This window comes from Sylvia atricapilla, chromosome 11 (assembly GCF_009819655.1).
Source record: "Sylvia atricapilla isolate bSylAtr1 chromosome 11, bSylAtr1.pri, whole genome shotgun sequence".
Classification (NCBI taxonomy): Eukaryota; Metazoa; Chordata; class Aves; order Passeriformes; family Sylviidae; genus Sylvia; species Sylvia atricapilla.
The window spans coordinates 20,155,636-20,177,426 of NC_089150.1; the positions used below are offsets into that span (position 1 = coordinate 20,155,636).

The 21,791-nt window shown below is 46.2% G+C and overlaps 1 protein-coding gene across 1 annotated transcript in view; it reads right to left on the bottom strand.

Annotated features, from left to right (window-relative positions):
* NUP210 (nucleoporin 210) overlaps positions 1 to 20,092 on the bottom strand; it is a 48,984-nt gene extending 28,892 nt beyond the window's left edge. The window contains exons 1-12 of the mRNA XM_066326976.1: positions 19,941 to 20,092; positions 12,493 to 12,629; positions 11,253 to 11,384; positions 10,446 to 10,542; positions 8,787 to 8,937; positions 8,325 to 8,457; positions 7,455 to 7,613; positions 6,919 to 6,987; positions 6,522 to 6,628; positions 5,376 to 5,516; positions 4,068 to 4,205; positions 1,224 to 1,379 (exon numbers count right to left, since the gene is read on the bottom strand). Of these exons, the coding sequence (XP_066183073.1) occupies positions 1,224 to 1,379; positions 4,068 to 4,205; positions 5,376 to 5,516; positions 6,522 to 6,628; positions 6,919 to 6,987; positions 7,455 to 7,613; positions 8,325 to 8,457; positions 8,787 to 8,937; positions 10,446 to 10,542; positions 11,253 to 11,384; positions 12,493 to 12,629; positions 19,941 to 20,092 (1,572 nt within the window). The remainder of the gene's footprint in view (positions 1 to 1,223; positions 1,380 to 4,067; positions 4,206 to 5,375; positions 5,517 to 6,521; positions 6,629 to 6,918; positions 6,988 to 7,454; positions 7,614 to 8,324; positions 8,458 to 8,786; positions 8,938 to 10,445; positions 10,543 to 11,252; positions 11,385 to 12,492; positions 12,630 to 19,940) is intronic.
* Between the last annotated feature and the right edge of the window lie 1,699 nt (positions 20,093 to 21,791).

Genomic DNA, 21,791 nt, shown 5'->3' on the forward strand with positions numbered 1-21,791 from the left:
GTGGACTGCGTTGTGTGCTGTCACCAGGAGATCTTCACATCACCAGCTGGGAGAGGTTTAGCATCCATTTAAGAACCCACCTCAGAGTGACCACAGACTTCAGAACAATCACTGTGATCAAAGCTTTTATTTGCAGTATCTTTACTGCTTAATCTTCTGCAACTGGCTTCAGGATACCAAACCATATGGCACAGAGTTAAAACTGTAATCTGTGTGGATTAACTACTCCTAAAACTACTACTGCGAAAAACTTGTTCACTGAGGTCAGTAAACAGAACTCTGAAGAGCTGTTCCACAAAGAAAGCAGCTCCTAACACAGGAACAAAGGCATTCAAAAATAACCTATTCAGATTGTGCAATACACTGCTCTGAAAGCTCACATGGACAGAAGGTTTCTTTCTGTCTTCAGGCTTTGACTTATGTTTGAGGATAAGAAGTTTGAGCTGAAAAAAATCTTCATTCCTGTGTCTCTGGCTGGTAACTGTTGCATTGCTAAAAAGCAGCAAAAGATTGCTACCCCCTTCATTCATTTGAATTTCAGCTTCTTTCACAATCCTGGGTTGTTCAGAGAATTATTTCAGAGCGAGGGTGTAAGCTAAATTCTGAACAGATTTTAATTCATGTCACACCCCTCCCTTTGGGGAGGACACCAGAGGGACTGTTCCTGCATTCTCCTCACTCCAACCCACACGCTGACCACCCTGATTTAAGAACAGACACCACTAAATCCCTCTTGGGAGCTATGTTTTTCATTGCCATTTTCTCCTAATTTTCCTAAAATACTGTCTTTTCTTGGCCAGCTTAGGTATCTGGAGTCAGTCTGCAGCACTGTGCTCGCTTCAGTTACTTCTCCCGTCAGAAATTTCCTTGCACACCCTGATAACAACTGCCACCCTTTGATATCAAGGGAAAACACCCACCTATCACTCTACAGAATGAATTTTTAGTTAACTTGTCTGCTTAGATGGCCAGGAGTCAATTACCATTTCCTTCTTGCACTGAAAACTTCCAACAAGGAAAAAGACTCGCCAAGGAAACCAGGAAGGGGCAAAAATGGGAGTAAAGTCAATGCAGTGGACAGTGTTGGACTCCCTAAAGCACAAACTGAAAGGAATCATTAACCTGCCACGGGACAGGAGGGGAATGCCTGTGGCATTCTCTGCTCCTCTGCTGTTTCCAAAAGCCACATTCAAGAGCAATCAGTGAAAAAGTAGCTCTCTTACCTTCATTTCTCCATAATGCAGCGGATTGCGAACGTCAAAAGCCTGAATGGTGCTGATCCCAGCAGCATCCCCAGTGCTCATCACTCCTTTCACTGTCACTGTGGCCACTGCCTGGTTAGAAGATGACCAGCTGAAGTTGCCACTTCCACCCTGAGCCTGGAACACAGAGGGAAAAAAAAAATCTTTCCAACATTTAATCAAGTCCATGGTCCTCGCATTTCACAGTTTTGGATAGCTTGCCTTTGGATATCTTGCATGAAAAATCAGGAATGCACTGAGAATGGGACATACAAGTAAAATAACATCTCAGAACTTAATAAGCAAAATGAAATAAGAGAGAGATGAGAAAATTGCTACCCCCCTTCACTCACTTTAATTTCAGCTTCTTTCACACTCCAAAACAAATGTCAAAAGTTCCATCAGAGTAAAACATGGGTGAACACTGGAGGAATTTTGTAATGTATATTGTTTTCATTTCTTTAACTTCCTCAGCATTTCCTTTAACCTATTTCATAATTAAAAATGAATGAGGTGATAAATCTTGTCTAGAGGGACAGTGTGGAAAACAAACAAATCTGAATTATGCAGGAGCTTAGCTAGTAATTTTTACCAGGAAAAGAGAGTAAGAAGAAAATGAAGAGGAGGGTCATTTCCCTTCTTCCTTCCTCTGAGCACATGCACAACCTGATTACAGACAAATGAATAAATAGGTAGTGGTGTGGTACAGGAGCTGCATGGGATGTGGTGAGAAAGGCTAAAACAATGCAAGAGTTCAGCATATTTGTAAAGGTATTTTAGCTGAAACAGGGAGAAGAGCAGAAGACATTTAACAGAAATACCCAATTCTTAATAACTGTATGGAGCCTCAGGTTCTTGCCATAAAGCCCAGACATCTCACTACATTTTCCCTCTCTGGCTGCCAGTCTGCACTGAGCAGAGCAAGGGTAAAGCAGCTTCCTCTGCAGCCAGATCATTCCCCACAGCCTGGCAGGGAGCTCCACACTGTTACCTGTGAGTGATGCCCTCCCCAGGCAGCTCCAGGTGCTCAGCCTCACACAGCTGGCACTGCACCTCCCATGCCTGGACTGAAGGGAGGCAACAGAAACCAGCTCATTAACAAAAATCTGAACAAAGCAATCCCCAAGAAACCAGACAGCTGACAAAGGAAAACCTGCCAGGCATTCTGATACCATCTGGAGGGAGTTACTTCAGCTATAAACAGAATTTGGCTAGATCCAAAAACCCCTTTCAATTTATTTTCAGAAAAACTTTATTCGCCTATTTGAAACAGCCTGACTGAAGCTGTGGAGTGGGAGGCAAACTCTGCTGGAGAGGAAGGAACAGATGAGCTGTGTGTGTTGAGCTGTTGACAACCACTGGTACTGTGGGATGGAGAGACCAGAAGAAAGGTCTCAGTTTCAGCAGAATTTAAATCTTGGGAGAAAAATGATTCTATGTTTTATTGAAAAAATACCAGAGTAAAGTAAGAATAGCGGCACAATTATTGCAGTACCATGAAGGAACTTTCTCTAGTGAGATACTTCATTATATATGCAAGATAAGGTGAGGTAAGAATAGAACTGTGAGAGGTAGGAAACAAAACTGCATTTTCTTTCCCTTACTGGGAAAACCCTAGCAGAATTATGATGAAGTACTGAAAATACAGATTTGTACTAAGAATTTTTACCACACTCTGCTGGTGTGGTCAGGAATAGCATGCAGCAAACCACCACTCAAGTAGAGATGCAGAGCTTAACTCAAGGGAGTCACTTTTAGACTTACACTGGAGAATTTAATCCCTATGAGATTGATTCTCTCCATGGAGTCACTGCATCTGTAAGGCTGGAAAAGACCTCTGAGATTACCAAACTCACCACTGAACCACATCCTCAGCTGCCATACAGCGAGATTTTTGAGCACTTCCAGGGATGGTGACTCCACCACTGCCCTGGGCAGGCTGGGCCAGCGCTGACAACTCTTTCTGCGAAGAAATTTTGTCTAATATCCAATCTTATCCTGTCCTTTGTTATGTGGGAGAAGAGCCTGGCACCGAGTGTCCTGCTGCCTACTTGGACATGGTTTACTTAAGACAGATCCAAAACTGAGCACTACTCTATGCTAAAAGGGAAAGGTAGGAAATGTGCATCTAACACTTATGCAGTGTCTGAGTATCACTGGCCGGGATAAGAGTTTGGGCTGAGAAAACACAACTTTCTTTTCCTTACTTAGATTGGAGATACTGGAGCACAAACCATTTGCTTCCTGAAGCATAAGGAATAACTGTCAGCTTGGGAGCAAAGACACACCTAAAAACCATGGAAATCATCCCTTCTGTAAATGAGCTGTGGCCTTTGCCTCCCTGGAACTTTGTATTAGGAGCACGAGGTGTGTGGCCAGTGAAGAATACTGATGTCCAAGGCTGGCAGCGTGCTGCTAATTAATCTTGCCATGGCCTTTCTGCAGTCACATCACACTCCCATTCATATTTCTGATCCTTGCCAGCAAAGGGCAGCCTCTAATGATTGCTGTGGAGCTTTGGCTATAGGATGCTTCCTGGAATTCCAAAGCACTCCAGGCACAGGTGAGTGGTGCATTCACGAAGGAGAGAGGAAGGGAAGACAAGAGGCAGAAGTCATTGAGGTTTTTATGTTTGTTGGTTTCTTGGTGCTTTTATTAAACTGTATATTAACTGCACTGGACTAACGTCCCATGAAGTCCCTCTAAATTACATTTTGGATGCCACCCTGCCTGAAGTATCCAAAATCAACCCCACCTCAGTGATGTCAGGCCTTAGGGGGCCTGCCTGAGCAACACTCCCTGCAGCTGGGCACTTCTTTGGCATACCTGGATGGTGTACTGGTAGACTCCTGCTTTTGGCTGCCAAGGAAACATCAGAATGCTGGGTGAAAGAAGTATTGGAACATAGATCTCCACATCCTGCTGGTTTCGCACTGGAATTGGTAAGGTATGAACACCTCCATCCTGCAAAGTGCAAAAGTGGTGTTAGAAATGGCACCACAGAGCTTCCCAGAGCTAATGCTGAGTCCTTATGTATAGACAAGTCCTTGAAAATACCTCAGAGAGGAAGGAAAGCTATTTAGGATCATTTATGAACAGAGCTCCCTGTGAGCAAACAGCTCCTGGCAGCAAGGAGTGCCACGGTATTAAATGAGTGCTGTTGCTGTGAAGATCCAGGTGCCCACGTTAATTAAAAAGGCAAAGAGCAAGAAGAAATACTCTCTTTCATTGCTCCTATTTTGGGACCTCATTTGGAGAGCCAATCTGGAGGCTCAACACCTACATTTCCTCTTTGCTCATCCCACTGTGGACAAAATTCAGCCTGGGAGAGCCACTGCTCAGCCTCCACAGCTCTGCTGTCACTGCAGTGCCACAACCCTCTGCCACAACACACTGCTGCTGCAGCTCTGAGGGAAAAACAGCTCCCAGGGGATGCCTCTCCACTGAAGAGCACATCTCTGACACAGGGAAGGACCGTGGCTTATCACATCCAGGGAGCTCCTAAACCCTGCCCAAGGAATCACTACAATGACTTCACAGCAAATGGGTTCAAGTGCTGAATTTTCAAGCAAAAGCAACTCACTTCCACACCACGTGCCCTAGTTAGCCACACATTCAGCAGTCTGCCCAGCCAGCAGAAAGTTAATGAATATTAATTTGGAGAAATGTGCAGGCTGATACATTTGGCAGAGTGTCATTCCGGAGTTTAAGGTCACTTACCAATTGATAGCAAACTTCCCCAATGTAACTGACTGCAGAATAAGGCCAGGGCATGAGAGTGATGATCCTACCACAATAAAGTGTAAAATTCCCTCAGCCTGTGAGAGGCCCCTTGCCCAGCACAAGGATCTGCCACGAGAAAAGAAATCAGTGCTGTGCACCACTGCCTTCACAGGAGTTTGCCACATGCTCGGGAGCAAAATCCCACAGTCCTTATTTAAGCAAATCCTTTGTTGACTCAATTGACAGTTTTCATGAAGAAAGGATTTTAGAATTCAGTTCTTAATCTGTTCAAACAGAGACAGCTCAGCCCCACGTAATTCTCAGGTTTCCTTTTGCTAGGAAGTCACTACTGCACAGCTCAATTACTTTCAGCCCTACCAGTGAAGCAGAGGAGTTTGCACCAAGACACACCTGATCAACCACTGATGTCAGTGCAGCATCAATCGTGGTCTGACCCGCCTTCACTGCCAGCACACGGTGATAGGATCCATTCAGAGAGGACTGCAGCACCTCAAAGTGCTCTTTGGACAGCTCTGTAGTAATTCTGATGTTCTAAAACCAAAACATCAAATAGAAATTGCCACAGGTAACTGACATCAATAGAAGACAGAAAGACAACAAGTCAGTGAGCAAACCACTGTTTAATAACATGGTTCAAAGACACATCGATGAACCTGATCACAACTTTCCCTACAGAAGTTTCAGTCTTTCAATGAGATTTTACCTTTAGACTCAACAGTAACTCCACTCCAGAAAGTTTTTTTTTAAATTAGCAGCAACATGTAACTTAATATGGAAGTACCCATACCTATACCACTAAATAATTCATGTTTTATAATATTTTTCTAATTGTTTCCTTCTTCAACATAGAAGAACAAGTGAATATACTGCCTCAACACCACACTACTGAGCTCTAGCTCAAAGTCAGATCTATATCCCAAAAAGCAATTATGGGCAAATAAAATTACATTCCCATTGCTCCAATACTCTGGAAAGAAGTAATTTAATAATTTTTTTTCTTGTTGCAACTGAACTATTTAAATCTTGTTTCCTTTGTAGTTTTTTTAAGAACTACATATATTTGGTACCTTGTCTACAGAATTTAAGAAGAAGCTCTTCCCTGGCAGGGTGGGCAGGCCCTGGCACAGGGTGCCCAGAGCAGCTGGGGCTGCCCCTGGATCCCTGACAGTGTCCCAGGCCAGGTGGGACATTGGGGCTTGGAGCAGCCTGGGACAGTGGGAGGTGTCCCTGCCATGGATGGGGTGGCACTGAATGATTTAAGGCTGCTCCAAGCCCCATCCAACCTGAAAGACATTGTCCAACTTCCAATGTTTTTCTACAGCACTTAAGACTCCAATAATTTCACATGAAATCACACAGAGTGCTTTATTTTTAAAAAGTAACAACAACAAAACAAATGGAAAAAATGAAAAGGCAAGAAACAACATGCTTTTCACTGTCCTGTCTCAATGTAAATAAGAAACCACTCAAATAATTCCAAAGCAAGTCAGGATTTAGGAGACAGTCACTGAAAAGTATCTAAACATTTCAACTTACATCAGATAAATACACCTTATTGCTTGATTTATCATACACGTCAATCGTAATTTCATAAAGTCTGCCCGTTTCCAGGACCCATCTGTCACCTGGATGAACTGTAAATCCTGCAAAACAGGAAATATTGAACAGCACAAACCAGCAGCCTCTTTATGTAATGGAGAAAAGCATTTTGCTTCTGGTGCCCACACTCTGCAGATGAACATTCATTATTTTAAACCGCTGACTACAGAGATAAAAGAAAACACATAAAACCCATTTCACGTTGAGCTTCTTTGATGAACAAAATCACTTTTCTGTGAAAACTAGTGCTGAACGGAAGCGTGGAGACAGCAAAATCACAGAAACAAGGGCAGGGATGGCATGAAGCAGTCAGGAAGGTTGCAGCAATACCTACCCAAATATGCAGGAGGCACCACATAGACAGTGCTGTTGGGCAGCCTGGACACACCCTGCATGCGGATACCTGAGGGCTCAGTCAAGGAACACACACCTTCAGCACAAGGCAAGTCAACATCAGCATTTTCCTGGCACTCCCCATGCCTCTTTGGCTATTTCAAAGCTAATTGTACACTGCAAATAAACATTATCCCCATTTCACTGCAAGACAGTGAGCACTCTGGAGAGATCTCACTAGAGAACGTAATGATTGAAATATAAAAATTAAATAAAGCCCCATCACATTTCTACAGTGACTGAGGGGAACAGACATGATTTAAGTGATCTTTTGCCAACCTAATTTCTTAAAACATTCCAAGGCATCAGACAGCCCTGCTGAGACTGAATTCAACAGCAGTGCTGCTTTCCATGGCTCCACCACTGCTCCTGATTTCCTGACTCTCGGTGCAAGTGAGGATAACTGGATGCCTCTGTGTGGAGAGCCTGTCCCCTGGCACGGTGTGCTGGCTGGAGCAGCATCCCCAGGAAGGATACTCTTGTGCAGCAGAACGAGGTTGGTCTGGCCCTGCTGCAATGCAGTCACAGTGGAGGTTGCCTGGTCCAGCTTGGCCACTGGCCGGGAGGGATCTCCCTGGGGATGGAGGAGGTGGTTCTGCAACTGCAGCTCGTACTGCTCTGATGGCATCACTATCTCTGGAGGTGAAACAAAACACCAAACAATACAAGCAGGTGTGGCAGTGTTTGGCTGCTGCTCATTATTGCTGATTATTTTTTATTGATGCCTAGTGCATACATTAAATCGGTATTTTTAGTGTCTTGTAAAAGTAGCACTTCTGTCATCACATCAACACACGCAAAAAAAATTAGTTTCTTGGCCAATTTAATGTCTGTGAAACTGCAATTCCCAATTTATATCATCTCACTACTTAGACCTACCATTCAACTGATTTCCAGCTTGAAGAGAAAAAAAAAAGGGAAAAAAGGAGAGAAGAGAGAAAACTCAAGGCACTGCATTTTGAAATGGGCATAAAGCCAGCTAACCCACATTTATAAAGGCTTCACTTTGTGGAGCAAATCCATTTGCCAATAAAACATTTTCTGTTAGAAGAGTTACTAATGTAAGTTTGATTTAAGTAAGAAAGTCAGACAGCTCCTTAGTGACTGTCAACATCTAAAATGACAGTGTTGGCTCCTATTTTAAGTTACCCTTGTCTTTACATCCTTGACAAATCTGCAAAATTTTTTTTTACTGAAAGAACTAAACAGCTGTATCACTGTGTGCCTTGGGAAAACAGTATTAAACATTAACAAAGTAGTTTAAACACAATTAATATTTCTCAGCAGTTAAAAATTCACACAAAGCATTAAAAAATAAAAATAAAAATAAACGAGAACAGAACAAACCTGTGATCTTCCCTTGCCTCAGTTTCTGAACTCTGTACTGAATTGATGTTCCTACCAGAAGATAAATGTCATACATTGGATTTAAAAGGATGTTTTCCAGAATAAGCAATCTGACTTCTGCAGGGTGTACATCCTGTTGATAGAGGGGCAAAGAAAAGTAACCACATTAAAAGCAGCTCATTTGTTTGAAACAGACCCTGCAGTAGGAACTTAGAATCTGGAAGTGAAAAACATTACTTGCTGCAATTGGCTCTTTATTTTCATCTCGAATTTTGTCACAACAGGGCAATGCAAGGGACAGTGAATGGTACAGAGATCTGCTCTGTGCACACAGTGCAAAAATGAAGGAAAAAAACCCCATGTCTGAATAAAGACAATTTTGGAGAAAACAGAAGAACTTGAGACAGATGCTCATTCAGACATTGAGAAATCCATCTTCCTCCCGATATTCAGAAATCTTACCTTATAGATGCTTTCCTGAAGTCTTGCCTTTAATTTAGAACTCCCTGTTTTCATTCCAGACACCAGAATGGTATCTCCTTGCTTGGCAACTTTTTCCATTTCCAATATATAGGAAGGTGGGATGTAAGTGGATTCTAAGAACTTGAGTATACTGAAAAGTGAATGAAAAAGTGAATAGAAAATTGTTAACCAACCTTTGTAAACCCCCAGAAAAAACACCACCAGCATCTATTCCCAGCCACTTCAATTTTAAGCCAATTTAAGATGTTTGCCTGGGACCAGATATCCAAATTTTGCTCATTCTTTGAGGTATCTGCAGCTAATTTCTGTGACAGATAAGTTTGCCTGAAGCTTGCTTGTGAGCTATCAGGAGACTGCACATGTTGTCTACAATGACCCCTCCAGTTCACTCAGTAGGTGAGACTGCAAAAACAAACTCTATTGTGAAAGAACTGATGTGCAAGACCCAAAGCTTATGTTTATGAAAGCAACAGCTCAACAAACCCAGAACGTAACTCTGACCCCTCTCAAGAAGCCAGGATGTATTTAATAAATGACTGTGAGAATTATCTACAAGCAGAAGACTTGTAGCAGCTGTTAGAAACTTCAGTGAGAAGTGGCAGAAAAAGAGGGAAGGAATTTGCCATGAATGGGCAAATGACAGGAAATTTTGGAAAGAGGAGCATGTTTTACAGGGTGTCACCTTCTGTATGCACATCATCTGCCTGGCTTTATGTGCACAGTAAAAGGAGGACAGTTATGGATATTAACAGATTCATGCCAATTTGGATGTATTTTGCAAGGCTGTACCACCTGTAGAACATTTTTATGCCTAACTAAGGCTAACAGTGGAGGGTAACTTGACCTTTTCTCAATGTTTGTTTCATTCACTAATATATCAATAATAGTTTGGTTAAATTCACATCAGCAAATACTTACACTGCAAGAAAAAGCTCCATATGTATGAGGACTTGGGAATATAAGCTATTCATTCTGGCTCTCACTCATACCTGCAGCTTCAGGTGTATTATTGGCTTAACAGGCTTTCCCCAGCCAATGCTGCTTCTCCAAGGCTGAAAAATCAGTTTGTGTTTGCCCAGGAGCAAAGTCTTGCTTGCTCCCCCCAGCCCACCTGCAGTGTGTTTGAGGTGTCAGTTTGAGGATGGAAGTTGGCAGTTAACCTTTCTGCTCTGTAGGAGAGCAGGTTTCCCCACAAGGAATCATCCTATTTCAACACACCACAACTAAGTGCCCACTGACCCCTGAAACTCTTCAGGTTCACAGAAACCTGAAACGGAAAGGGACTTTTTTTTTCCCTTAAAAAGCTAAAAATAAAACTCTGCTGAAATCCTGAGATAACAACCTTACTGATAGATCTTCCTTCTGCATGAGATGTTTCAGCAAGATCAACAACTGCACCTGTTTATTCCTAATTATTTCATCAGAGCTAGCTGAGCTGCTCACTAACACTATCAGTCAAACTGCACAAAGATCAAAGTTCCCAGGCTGTCGAGTCGGTAGACTTAAAAAAGCCAACCTGAAACAACTGACCCTTAACATGATAATTTTAGGCATCAGTTCAGTAAAGTGCCTAGATGTGGGGGAGCATTTTTACACAGCAGACTGACAGCCTTTTGGGAGCAGAGGAAATGACCTTACCGCAGAGCGTTGTGTGACTCCGAGAAGCCATCGGCCTCCGGGTCCTTCACCACTGTCCAGTCAAACACCAGCCCTGCCAAAGTGCTGAACGTGTTTCCTACAAACCAAACAACCAGATTAAAACAAAAACAGAGAACAAGCAGAGAGTCTTATCACTTACTTCCCTGGGAAACTTCTGTTTTATATCTACAAGAAGAACCATGGAACACTAAGCCACGAATCCATCACTACACATAGGATAAAAACAAATTTACTTTTCAATATTCACCATACTTCACCTGGCATTCATGGTTTACAAACATAGGTGGGATGGGCTCAGTAAGCACCCAAAACAATTAATTCAACCTTTTATAGCTGCTTGATACATTATTTCCTTTCAGTAGCTGTCCTAAAAATCCCTTGCTTGGTGTGTTACATGTGCACAAAACTTGATTGTCAAAAACATGGAATTCCTACCAGATCATAGCTCTTTTTTGGATGCTATAGATTACAAAAAGCAGAAGTTTTCTGCTCCTATAAAATAATAATGCATTCAGTCCAAATGCACTGACTCTTATGAGCCTAAGTGGTGCCTCCCAAAAGTCACTGTTTGTGTAGTAATTAACAGATTGACCAGCTGACTACCTCAGCTCAAAAGAAAAAAAAAAAAGAGAAAGAGACAACTTCACAATGTATTATCCAGAGAATCTCCTTAAAATTCTCCACTTGGCTTCAAACCATCAACTGTGTAACAAATAAAGCCAGTGCATGTATCAGACAGTTAGAACACTCAGTAAATATTTAGTCTCCTACAAGCAGTTCTCTTACCTTCTGAATCCAAAGCATGAATCTTGAGCTCCAGTGGTGAATCCTCAAGGTAGAGCTCTCTCGTTGTGGACACAACTTGAATGCCGTGAATTAAATCTACGATGGCATCACAGCGAAGCACCTGTCCAGTCACTTGAAGAGACGTCAGAAAGAGCACAAGAAATCACACCACTGGGTGTGCTCATCAAGAACAACGATAAGTCAAGATGCACCTCAAATTTAGCCAGTGACACATGACACTGAAGGAACCAAAACTTGGTTGTGACCTCGATGAAAAAACTTGTTGTCAAACCGTGGCTCAGCAAAGAAGCAAAGCAGTTCCCTTGTTCACTGAACTGCAGAGTAGATCTGCAGAAACTCGGATTTTCATCTGCACTGACAGCTACAGGTGTTGTCTCCGAGTGCTTGTGCAGAGCTGCTACGGTGCTCTCATGTCCCAGAGAAATTAATTACTTTTACCCACAGACAATAAACACCCATAAACTCCTTCAGTGAGTGACTGCACAGCATTTAATTGGCCATCTGGTTTTGCCTCTGTCACTATAAAAATTAACCAGGTATATTGTATGACAGACACAAAAGCAATTTCCAGCTTTTCCAATTACAAACTATCTGAATTTGCATTAGTCATTTATTAAATTCTTTTTCATATTTCAGTCATCCATTGTGGACCCAATATTTTCTGAGCCTGAGAATTGCTGAGCTCTTCTCAAGAGAAACTTTTCAACAGTTTTTCTTTTTCCCAAAACAGCCTTGTGCAAACAATATTCCTTTCCCATAACAACAGGAGTTGTTTGCTATTTCTGTCACTGAGCCAACGGGAGAGGTGTCAGCCCTACGGACCAATAACGTGCCTTTTAGCACAGCAGGTTATAAAAGGGCTGAATGAATTGTAAATAAACCTCCTGATTTCTACTCCCTCCTGACTGGAGGCAGGCATCTTTATTTCGTGTCCTACCACGACGTATCTGAATTTGCATTAGTCATTTTTATTAAATCCTTTTTAATATTTCAGTCACCCCCTCTATTTGTGGATTTTGGGGGGTGAGGGAGGGGTTAAGAATTAACCTTTTCCTGGGGCATATCATTAAAATCATCAACACTTAACTGAGGCTAACCGAAACCCCACGCCCACGGAAAGCCTCCAACGACTGAAATTTATGTGTGCACCTCTAAATGCCGGCCGTGCTGCCGGAGGGCGTCGGGCCGCCCCGGAGAAGCAGGGTTTGCTCAGACTCACGTGTGTCCTCGGCAGAGATGATGGTGGTGAGGCGCGTGGGCTGCGAGGAGCGCGCCTGGACCAGCGCTCTCTGCGAGCAGCGGCCACCCGCCGGCCCCAGCGGCTCGATGCTCGCCACCTCCGGCCGCGTGGACGACCTGTGGGGTGGGCTGGGGTCAGCACACGGGCCCTCTGCCCCCAGAGCCACCCCAGAAATCCACCTGGGACGTGCTGCATGGGGCTGGGGTCAGCACACGGGCCCTCTGCCCCCAGAGCCACACCAGAAACCCACCTGGGACGTGCTATGTGGGCTGGGGTCAGCACATGGCCACAGCTCTGCCCCCAAAGCCACCCCAGAAACCCACCTGGGACGTGCTGCGTGGGGCTGGGGTCAGCACAACTCTGCCCCCAAAGCCAGAAACCCACCTGAGATGTGCTGCGTGGGGCTGGGGTCAGCACATGGCCACAGCTCTGCCCCCCAAAGCCACCCCAGAAACCCACCTGGCGTGGTCAGCAGGTGGCTTTGGGGAGAGCTGGATGGCAGCAGCTCCTCCAGGACCCCCACGGTAAGCGTGGGCTGAGGATGGGGAACGCCCAAGCTAGAGGAGAGGCAGGCAAGCTCAGCATTCTCTCCACCACGGAATCAAACATTTCCCCCATGGAGCAGGCCAGGGCATTACTGAGTGGAGCCCAGCTCTCCCTTCCACTGTGCTAAAAACATCAAGATAAAGCAACAACAAAACCTGCAGAGTTATTAAAAACTCAGCTTGCTGAAAGTCCACCCGAGCTAGCAGCAATCCACCTGTGAGAGGTGTACACACACACATCACTCACCGCAGAGGCAGGGAAATGCTCCAGCAGCCAAAGCCCGGCAGAGCACCCCGGGCTGTGCCGCTCCCAGCTGCTCCTCCGGAGCCAGCAGGGACAGACAGAGGCACCCCCAAATACCCCCTGTGCCCGGGACCCACTCACAAGGGCCCTTTGAAGGATTCAAACAATGACAGCAGGCACCGATGGGTGACAAAGCTGCTCCTCTGGGGGATGAGGGCAGTGCTGATGAAAACGCTGCTGCTGCCTGGAACATGCAACCTAAACCGGGCACTGGAGCCCTCCTGGGAAAGATGGGGAAGCTGGATGGGTCTGGATTGCTTTTCTGGAGGATGTACAAAAATGCCTACCTGGGATGTGTGGGGAAAATTCTCTAAGCCAGCAAGGAGCAGGATGGGAGCTCCAAACAAACAGCAATGTCATTGAGCCCTGAATCCCCGGGTTTTACCTCCTTCTCTTACTGCCACAACCAACAAATCCACACCAGTGAAAAACTAAATTTCTCCTTAAAACTGTATCTACTGAAAAATAAATAACACATCATACTCAATTATCAGAGAGTTAACAGAGGCAGCCAAGGTGAACACAGACCTCTCTGCTTGTAGCCACCGCGATAAAATTCCAAACCCCGTTTCTATCCTTAAGCTCCCCAACAGTATTTTGCTTACATAAGGAATAGTTTTAGAGGATTTTGAAACAACAGTACCAACTGCTGACCCAGAATTTCAAAGTATTTTATCTGATCAAGGAAAAAAAAACAGCCCACAGCAGTAAGCAATGGGCAATTTAAACACCAATTAGAAGCTTAAACCTGAAAATTGTTTGTTTATATCTATTCTACATACCTAAACAGTGTACACAAATATGTATAACTTTTTTATAGTAGGGTTTACACTGTTTCTAAAATAAAATGATTTTCTGTATTAGTAGCACACTTGGCTTTACTCTCAAAAATTAAAAGATTTTTAAGAGATTAAAAGCAAGTAATTAGTTCTTTTCCTGTTGTTCTCAGGCAACTATCAAACAGTTTTCCAACATTTAGCAAGTTTCTTTAAACAACATTAGCATTCACAACAAGTAAGGCTTTTCCTGGACTTGGCTGGTTAGCTTTTGAAGCTGAGCATGTGCATTTGACTTAGTCTGCATGTAGGTATTTTTAAATAAGTATTATATGTAGGAAATCGACTTTTATTTAGCTCTTTACACTGCTTAATATTCTCTGCCATTAGATTTTTTTTGTTATTAATTTGAGGGTTTTGCATTCTTGCAGTCTGGAATTGATTGTGTTTACAACACAACAGGGGTTTCACTGTGGTTCGTATTTGCTCTTTTAATATCTGCCTATGAATTGTAATACAAAACCACTGTGGTTAGCACTAATAGCAGTGTTGTAAAACTGAATCTAATTACAGGATACTTTTCAGACTAGAAAAAGCGGGGAACAAAGATCAACAAAAACCAAATTTTAACTGTAAACTTACATACACTCTACAATTTTGAAGGGACTTTCAAGCTTTTACAGCTAAAAGCCAGTCACTGCAGCAGAGAAACGCAGATTAGACACTATCTGGCTTCTAGCAATGGTTTAAGAGGTAGAATATCAGCTGAATGTCTTCTTTTAATACCAATTTTACTCAAGTGGGCCTTTCTGAGGCTTGGCTTCCTATGGATTTATATTTAAAAACAATCTGCATGAGTAATGCTGTTTCAAGCAGAACATATGAAGTATTTGATGACCTCTCTATCATTCAGCAATATCAAAAGCACATTTTCTTCACAGCTACCTGGAGGCAGGGCCAAGGACAGAGAGGCAAAGGCATTGATCAGCCAGGCTGGAGATTACAGCAGCACTACTCTGGGATCACTACTGCGTCCTGGATGGGCAAGGAAAAGAAACTTCAGCTTGAAGTGACAAAAACTGCAATTTACATCCTTTGCCAACTCCAGCAGCTCTTCAGCAGTGTGTGACATTGAGAGCTGGGCTGGTCACGGGGCAAAATTAGATCCTGAGAAGGCAGCAATGGGAAGCATTTCTGGCACCAGCTCTGGATCCCACGCCAGCCCCTGTAAGGAACAGCAAGGCAGGGAGGAAGCTCTTGAAAGGATAGTGAGGAGGGCAGGGAAAAAAAGCTCAATAAAGTCCCCAATTCCTACTTCCCTCAGAGTGAAGTCCTACTTGCTGAGAAACGAATGGCACTGGCAAAGAGGCTGCCAGTCCTCTTGTCCATTTCTGTTTCATTCACCATTTCCATCCCTCTGCACAGCCCAGAGCCATGTGCCAAGATTGTATCCACACATCTACCCAAAGGCAGGCCTGCCTTCCTTATTGACTGCTCTGTACCACCACACATCAATACCCCACTAGATTACACTTCATTTATTTCTCAGTTGGTTCAAAGATCAGGCACCTATTCTTGCTTCTCTCCCTGGCAATCATCTCTTGATTCTTATCGCTCCAATGTTTTATACTCTTCTGCCAGCTGCTCAAACTAAACTCAGCTGACTGAGTCAGCAAAAGTCCACCTCTGTGGAGCTGCACCACGACTGGCAGTTGATCAGATCTTTCAGAATTTTATCTGATCTTTTAGAATTTTATTCTAAAAGTATTCTATTTTTAGAATTTTACCTGCATTTGGGCTGATATGTAGTCACAGAGAAACTGGGTAGTAAAAGTTTCCAAGAGTTCGGGAAGACTGGACTGACCAATACACCAGGGACATTATATAGTCACTCTTGGGAATACAAAATGAGCAAAAGTCTTAAAACATTTATTTCATGGGTGCTCAGCAATGAAATATTGCCCAAAATCAACAAGTCCCTAATCCTCCTGTCTGCCTTAACAGGTAGGTGATGCTCAGACTGAGAAAATGCTTTTTTCAACGGTAAACTTGCACTGACATCGACACATCAGCTAAGAGAAACAAACATTATTTCTGTGCCTTTGCCAGAACACCTCTGCTACACACTCACACCCCAGCCGTGGTTCTGAGCCAGCACTCTCAGGTAACACACACACACCTGAGCCACAGCAGCACAGCCCCTCTCACTTTTCCAGCAGGGACACCCCAGGCCAGCCCTGAGCTCCTGCTGGCACTGGCAGCTGGGCTGGGAAAGCACAGCCAGGGGGGTCACACCCTGCTGCCCACTGCAATGCCTGACAAGGGGGAAAGGCAGAGCAGCTGAGCACCAGCGAGGGGGTAACAAACACTCCTTAAGATGTCACTTCAGAATGTGGAAGTTTAGAGCACCTCACACAAAACATTTTTCAGTGAGAGTCAGACAGGTTTTTTTTTAGACCGGTGGTAAAACAGGTGATCCAGGAAACAACACAACTCCCAGATTACCAGGGATGAGACTACTGCTCTTAGAGCAAAGCAGCAGCTCTCAATGAACAACACTGCTGATATGGATCGTTAAAAGCACACACACAACCACATTTATCCTGTGGAGAAGTGACGGATTTCAACTGATGGAGATCCATTTACAACAAAAACGTGACAAGGTAAGGAGCTACAAAATGAGCTTTGCCAGCCAATTACTGCAACAGCAGCACTGTGCAGTGTTTTGGGCTCTCTGGAAGTCCCTGTGCATCCCACAGCTCCAACACCACTGGGCCACTGCATCTCTCTTTAGCACCAGCTCCTCTCCCATGGCAATCACCTCGATACAACCTCCACAGTCAGAGCCTCATAGCACACACAACCTTTCATCAAGGTGGCAATAAACTCTTCATTTCCACCAGCTCTCACCATGTATCTCAATTCTACACTCCACGAAATAATGAAATACGTGAACATATTTTACACTGCAGATAATTTCTGCTACAAATACATGGTGTGTACCTTGGGGGGAAATGGTTTTTGTGTGTGTGCTCCCCTCCCCCCCCCTGAAAATGTTATTATGGTATGGCAGGTTTCAAGGAGAAAATTCTGCTTATGAATGCTTTCTTTCTTTCAGGCGTAATTTCTGGATTAAGGTAATTAGAAGACAAATATAGATGCAATATAAGTGCTAAATATACCTGCACAAACTGTGTTTCATGCCAGAAGATAGCACCACGCACAATATTTACAGAAGGAAACACTGTGTGTTTTGAAAACAAAGCTTTTCCCAAAAAATAACTTTAGCATAAAGGCAACCCAAACTCCAGAAGGCATGAGCATCTTGAAAATCACAAAACACTTCAGAGCCATGCTTATAACTCTACCACTGCTCCCAATCTGCTGGGATGATGATAGAACTTGATCTTTTCCCTCTGAATCGGTGGAATTCTCAAACACCACTACAATCACTTTGAAAGTATCCTACTTTCAGAGGTCAACTTGAAGGCTGAAATGGAAACTGAGGGGGGAAAAGGGCCACTACATCCCTGATCTTTCAGGAAATTGGACACTTGTTTTTGAATTCTCAATGTCTGAGATGAGTAATGCAGGCCTTCAAAGGGTGTCATTTGCTCTTAGATGCTGCTGTACAACCAGAACAGCTCTCATAGTCCACCTCTAACCCCACAATCTCCCACATTACAAACCCCCAGTCTCCCCTCTAGACACAGAGGGCTGGAATCTGACCATTCCCATTGAAATCCCTCCTTTCATGCACGCAAACACACCCATCATTTCTCCACTGTGAGGAGGAGTCGCTCCTTCTCAAGCCACTGCATTTGCTATTTCCCAACTTGTCCAGTCCAACAGCTCCTTCTGCCAGGAAGCACAGGAAACCTGTCAGCCAGGGGCTGTGGTGCTGCTGCTCCAGATACACTTCTTTTTAAACCCCCAAAAGCTCCAGGCCTGCGGGGATAGGGATGCACAGGGACAGAGCCCCAGATGCAACTGCTCAGTCACTCACACACACACACAGAGCTGCTGCTTCCTCCGGAGGGTTTGCTGAGCACATGTTGGGTTCTGTAACCCACATCCTGCCAGGCCTCGCAAAGCAGAAGTGAATAAACGCCCATTTACAATCCTGCCGCAGAAAATGACGGCACGCACAAGGTCAAGTAGGTGTAGTTTCCTCAATTCGCAACCAAAATTCGTCTCTGCAGGGCAGAGGGAGAGGATGCAAAAGGATGTTGAAGCCAGTCTGCATGAGGGATATGAGTCATTGCATACCGGCAAAAAGCACCCACAGAACGTGCTCTGAAGTGCACAAAAACCACCTCCATGAGAGATATGAATGTGGATCCAATCTGGCATTTCCCTGGAGAACAGTCTTATATCTTTTCATTTCTAGACTTCAGTGAGATTGGCAAAGATCTCCATGCTTCTGACAGATGGACAGCACCCGGCATGTACAGGAATGGCTGCAGCCAGCCCAGCATCACCTAACGGCTCACTGGCAGACCAAAGCCTTTCAAAGACTCAGTCGCCTTCAAAACTTAGAGTAAGGAAAGAGAAAAAACCCACACTTGTCCAATTTTCACTAAAGCGGCCCATTAAAAATTAAATTACGTGACCACAAGCAACTCATCTAGTAACTGTCAATTAGTTATTTCTGGATAAAATTAATTACCGCTCTTCTGCCTAAGCACCCTCAAATATGTAAACTGTCACAGATCAAAGTCTGTACCCAGCCCGGAGATGAGAAATGTACAGCAACCAAGCAAAGGAACTGACAAAGAATTAAAACATAGCCCTTTAGGATGGATTTCAGTAAGTGCCAGATGCAAAAGTGAAAACTGCTACAGACATCCATCTGGCACACACATAAGTATCACCCTGAACACACCTCAACTGCCGCTTCTTCTTCAGGTGGGCACCTCCTGCTCCTTACTGATTAAGTTACCATTCCGCAGCGCCACAGAAAGGACAAGGAGCTGGCAACATTTGACTACTGTGAGCTTCCCAAATTTGCACATGCTGCGGGATTTGCCTCCAGCCCCTGTGCGAGGCAGGAAGGCGGAGCCGAAGTTCCTGGAGTACATCCCACCTGCTCATCACTGAAAAAACCGGGAAAGCTTTCACTTTCGAAACTCGACTTCACTGTGCCTAGATGAAGTATGAAAGATGCTGTTACCTACACTTAGAGCAGCAGTGAGAGGCTCCCGACTTGGCCAGGACTCCTTTATGCCCGTACCCTGAGCTCAGAGCTGTCAGGAGCTTCATTCCTGACTGCAGCAAGGGAAGGGGCATTTCCCCAGCAGGAGTCGTGGGCGCTGTCCCCGCACACGGGGGACCGTGGGGTGGCACTGCGGGGCACCAGGGTGGGCACACGGCAGGCACGGCAGATGGAGACGCAGCTGCAGCATGTGTGTGTGTGGGGTACAAGGAGAAGCAGGTGGAGCATGTGTGTGTGGGGTACAAGGAGAAGCAGGTGGAGCACGTGTGGGTGGGCGCACACGCGGTGTGATGCACATGTCGGGCACGGTGCCAGGGCGGGAAGCTTCTTTCACAAGCCGGGACCTTCTGCTCAGGGCCCGGCCTGCCGGCACTGCCCGTCTCCAGCGGGTTCGACCCCCGCTGCACGGCATAAAGCACCTTTCCCCGCAGGGATTACTGCACGTCTGCTCTCAAACCCACCCGCAGCGAGGTGAAGGCGGCGGGACGGGCCCGGCCGGCCCCGGAGCCGCCGGGCAGGCCGCGGGCCCGGGAGCAGGTGCCGGCGGCGGGGACACACGGACAAAGGGCGGCGGCACCCGCACTCACCATCGGTAGCAACCCTCGCTGGCCTCGAGCGTGAAGTTGACGCGGGTGCCGCGGGTGAAAGGGAGCAGCACCTTGGGGGTGTTGAGCTTGGAGGAGGCGGCGAGGTGCAGCAGCAGGAGGAGCGGCAGCGCCCCGGGCGCGGGGGGAGCCATGCTGCCAGCGGGCGGCACCGTGCGGGCCGCCAAAGTGCGGCCGGGGGCCGGGCCCGGGGCCGGGCTGGCCGGGGAGAGCCGGGGGCCGGGCGGGGAGAGCCGGGGGACGGGCACAGCGGCCCGGGGGGCGGGCGGGGAGAGCCGGGGGCCGGGCGGGGAGAGCCGGGGGACGGGCACAGCGGCCCGGGGGGCGGGCGGGGAGAGCCGGGGGACGGGCGGGGAGAGCCGGGGGACGGGCACAGCGGCCCGGGGGGCGGGCGGGGAGAGCCGGGGGACGGGCGGGGAGAGCCGGGGGCAGGGCAGAGCGGCCCGGGGGCAGGGCACGGCCCAGGCACGGCCTCCCCCCGCCCTCCGCCCTGCCCTGCCCCCGGGCCGCCCGCGGGGGAGCTGCTGCGGCCCTGACCGCCAGGCGCTGGCGGCCTGAGAAAGCTCGTTCTGTCCGCGCCGTAACACCAAGCATCTCACAGGAGCCGCGCTCCAGAGCCTTCCCCGGACAGGCTGCTGCGGCATCTCAGTGTCTGCTGTGCCGCGGGGCAGCCGAGCTGAAGGCAGGATTGGAAGCGTGGCTTCCCCCGAGCGCAGCGGAGGGGACGGTCGCTGCGCTGGTCCTGCTGGAACAAGCCGGGTGCCATTGACCTTCCTGGCCCCCTTCGTGTTCCCCGGGTAAGCTGGTGCCCGCAGCCGAGCTGAGCTACAGTTCATTCGTTATCACAGCATCTCAGAATGCTTTGGGCTGGAAGAGATCTTCAATCACCGACTCCCTGCCCTGGGCAGGAACACCTCCCACTGTCCCAGGCTGCTCCAGCCCCAGTGTCCAGCCTGGCCTGGGACATTTCCAGGGATCCAGGGGCAGCCCCAGCTGCTCTGGGCACCCTGTGCCAGGGCCTGCCCACCCTGCCAGGGAGGAATTCTCAACATCTAATCTCAAACACCTCTCTTTCAGTTTGAAGCCATTCTCTGCCTTCCTATCGCCCCAGGCCCTTGTAAATAGCCTGTTACCATCTTTTTTGTTAGCCCCTTAAGGTACTGGAAAGGCCACAATTAAGTCACCCCAAAGCTTTCCCAGGATGAACAATCCCAGTTGTCCCAGCCTTTCCTTGGATGAGAGATGCTCCATGTGTGGAGGATCTGCCTGTCCTTACCTATGACAGAGGGATAGTACATGCATGCATCAATCCTGAACGGATTTCAGGGAGGATGCAGACATCTTGGAGGATCATTAAATCCTGCCCAGAAGATCAGCTGCTGTCCAGGGACACCACCTAAGAGTTTACCCAGATCTAATTTAGGTGGTATTACAGAGGTTAACCAATTCTCATTTATTCTAAGCAAGTAAACTTATACAGGACATTTTCTTTATGCAGAAGCACTTTTTGCACTATTTATTCAGCTCGTGTTTTATTTATCAGTACCTCAGCAACGCTGTTCCACTTTCTATCCCAGAGGAATGTGTGCTGCTGGACAGCTCTCTTCCCCCTGCAGCTTCTGTGTGTGTATTACTCATTTTCTGATTGCACATCATGAAACTGCGTGGTCTGATTTAGAGAAGAGCTGAACTTTGCAGCTGCAATTTAAGCCAGTAGGAGCTGGGCCTAGAAAGGTGTGTGGTGTTAAAGGTGTTGGCAAATCAAGCCCTTGCACTTTAAATTGCTTCCCAAAACACTGAGAATTGTTTATTTTCTTTACTCTTTCTCTCCAT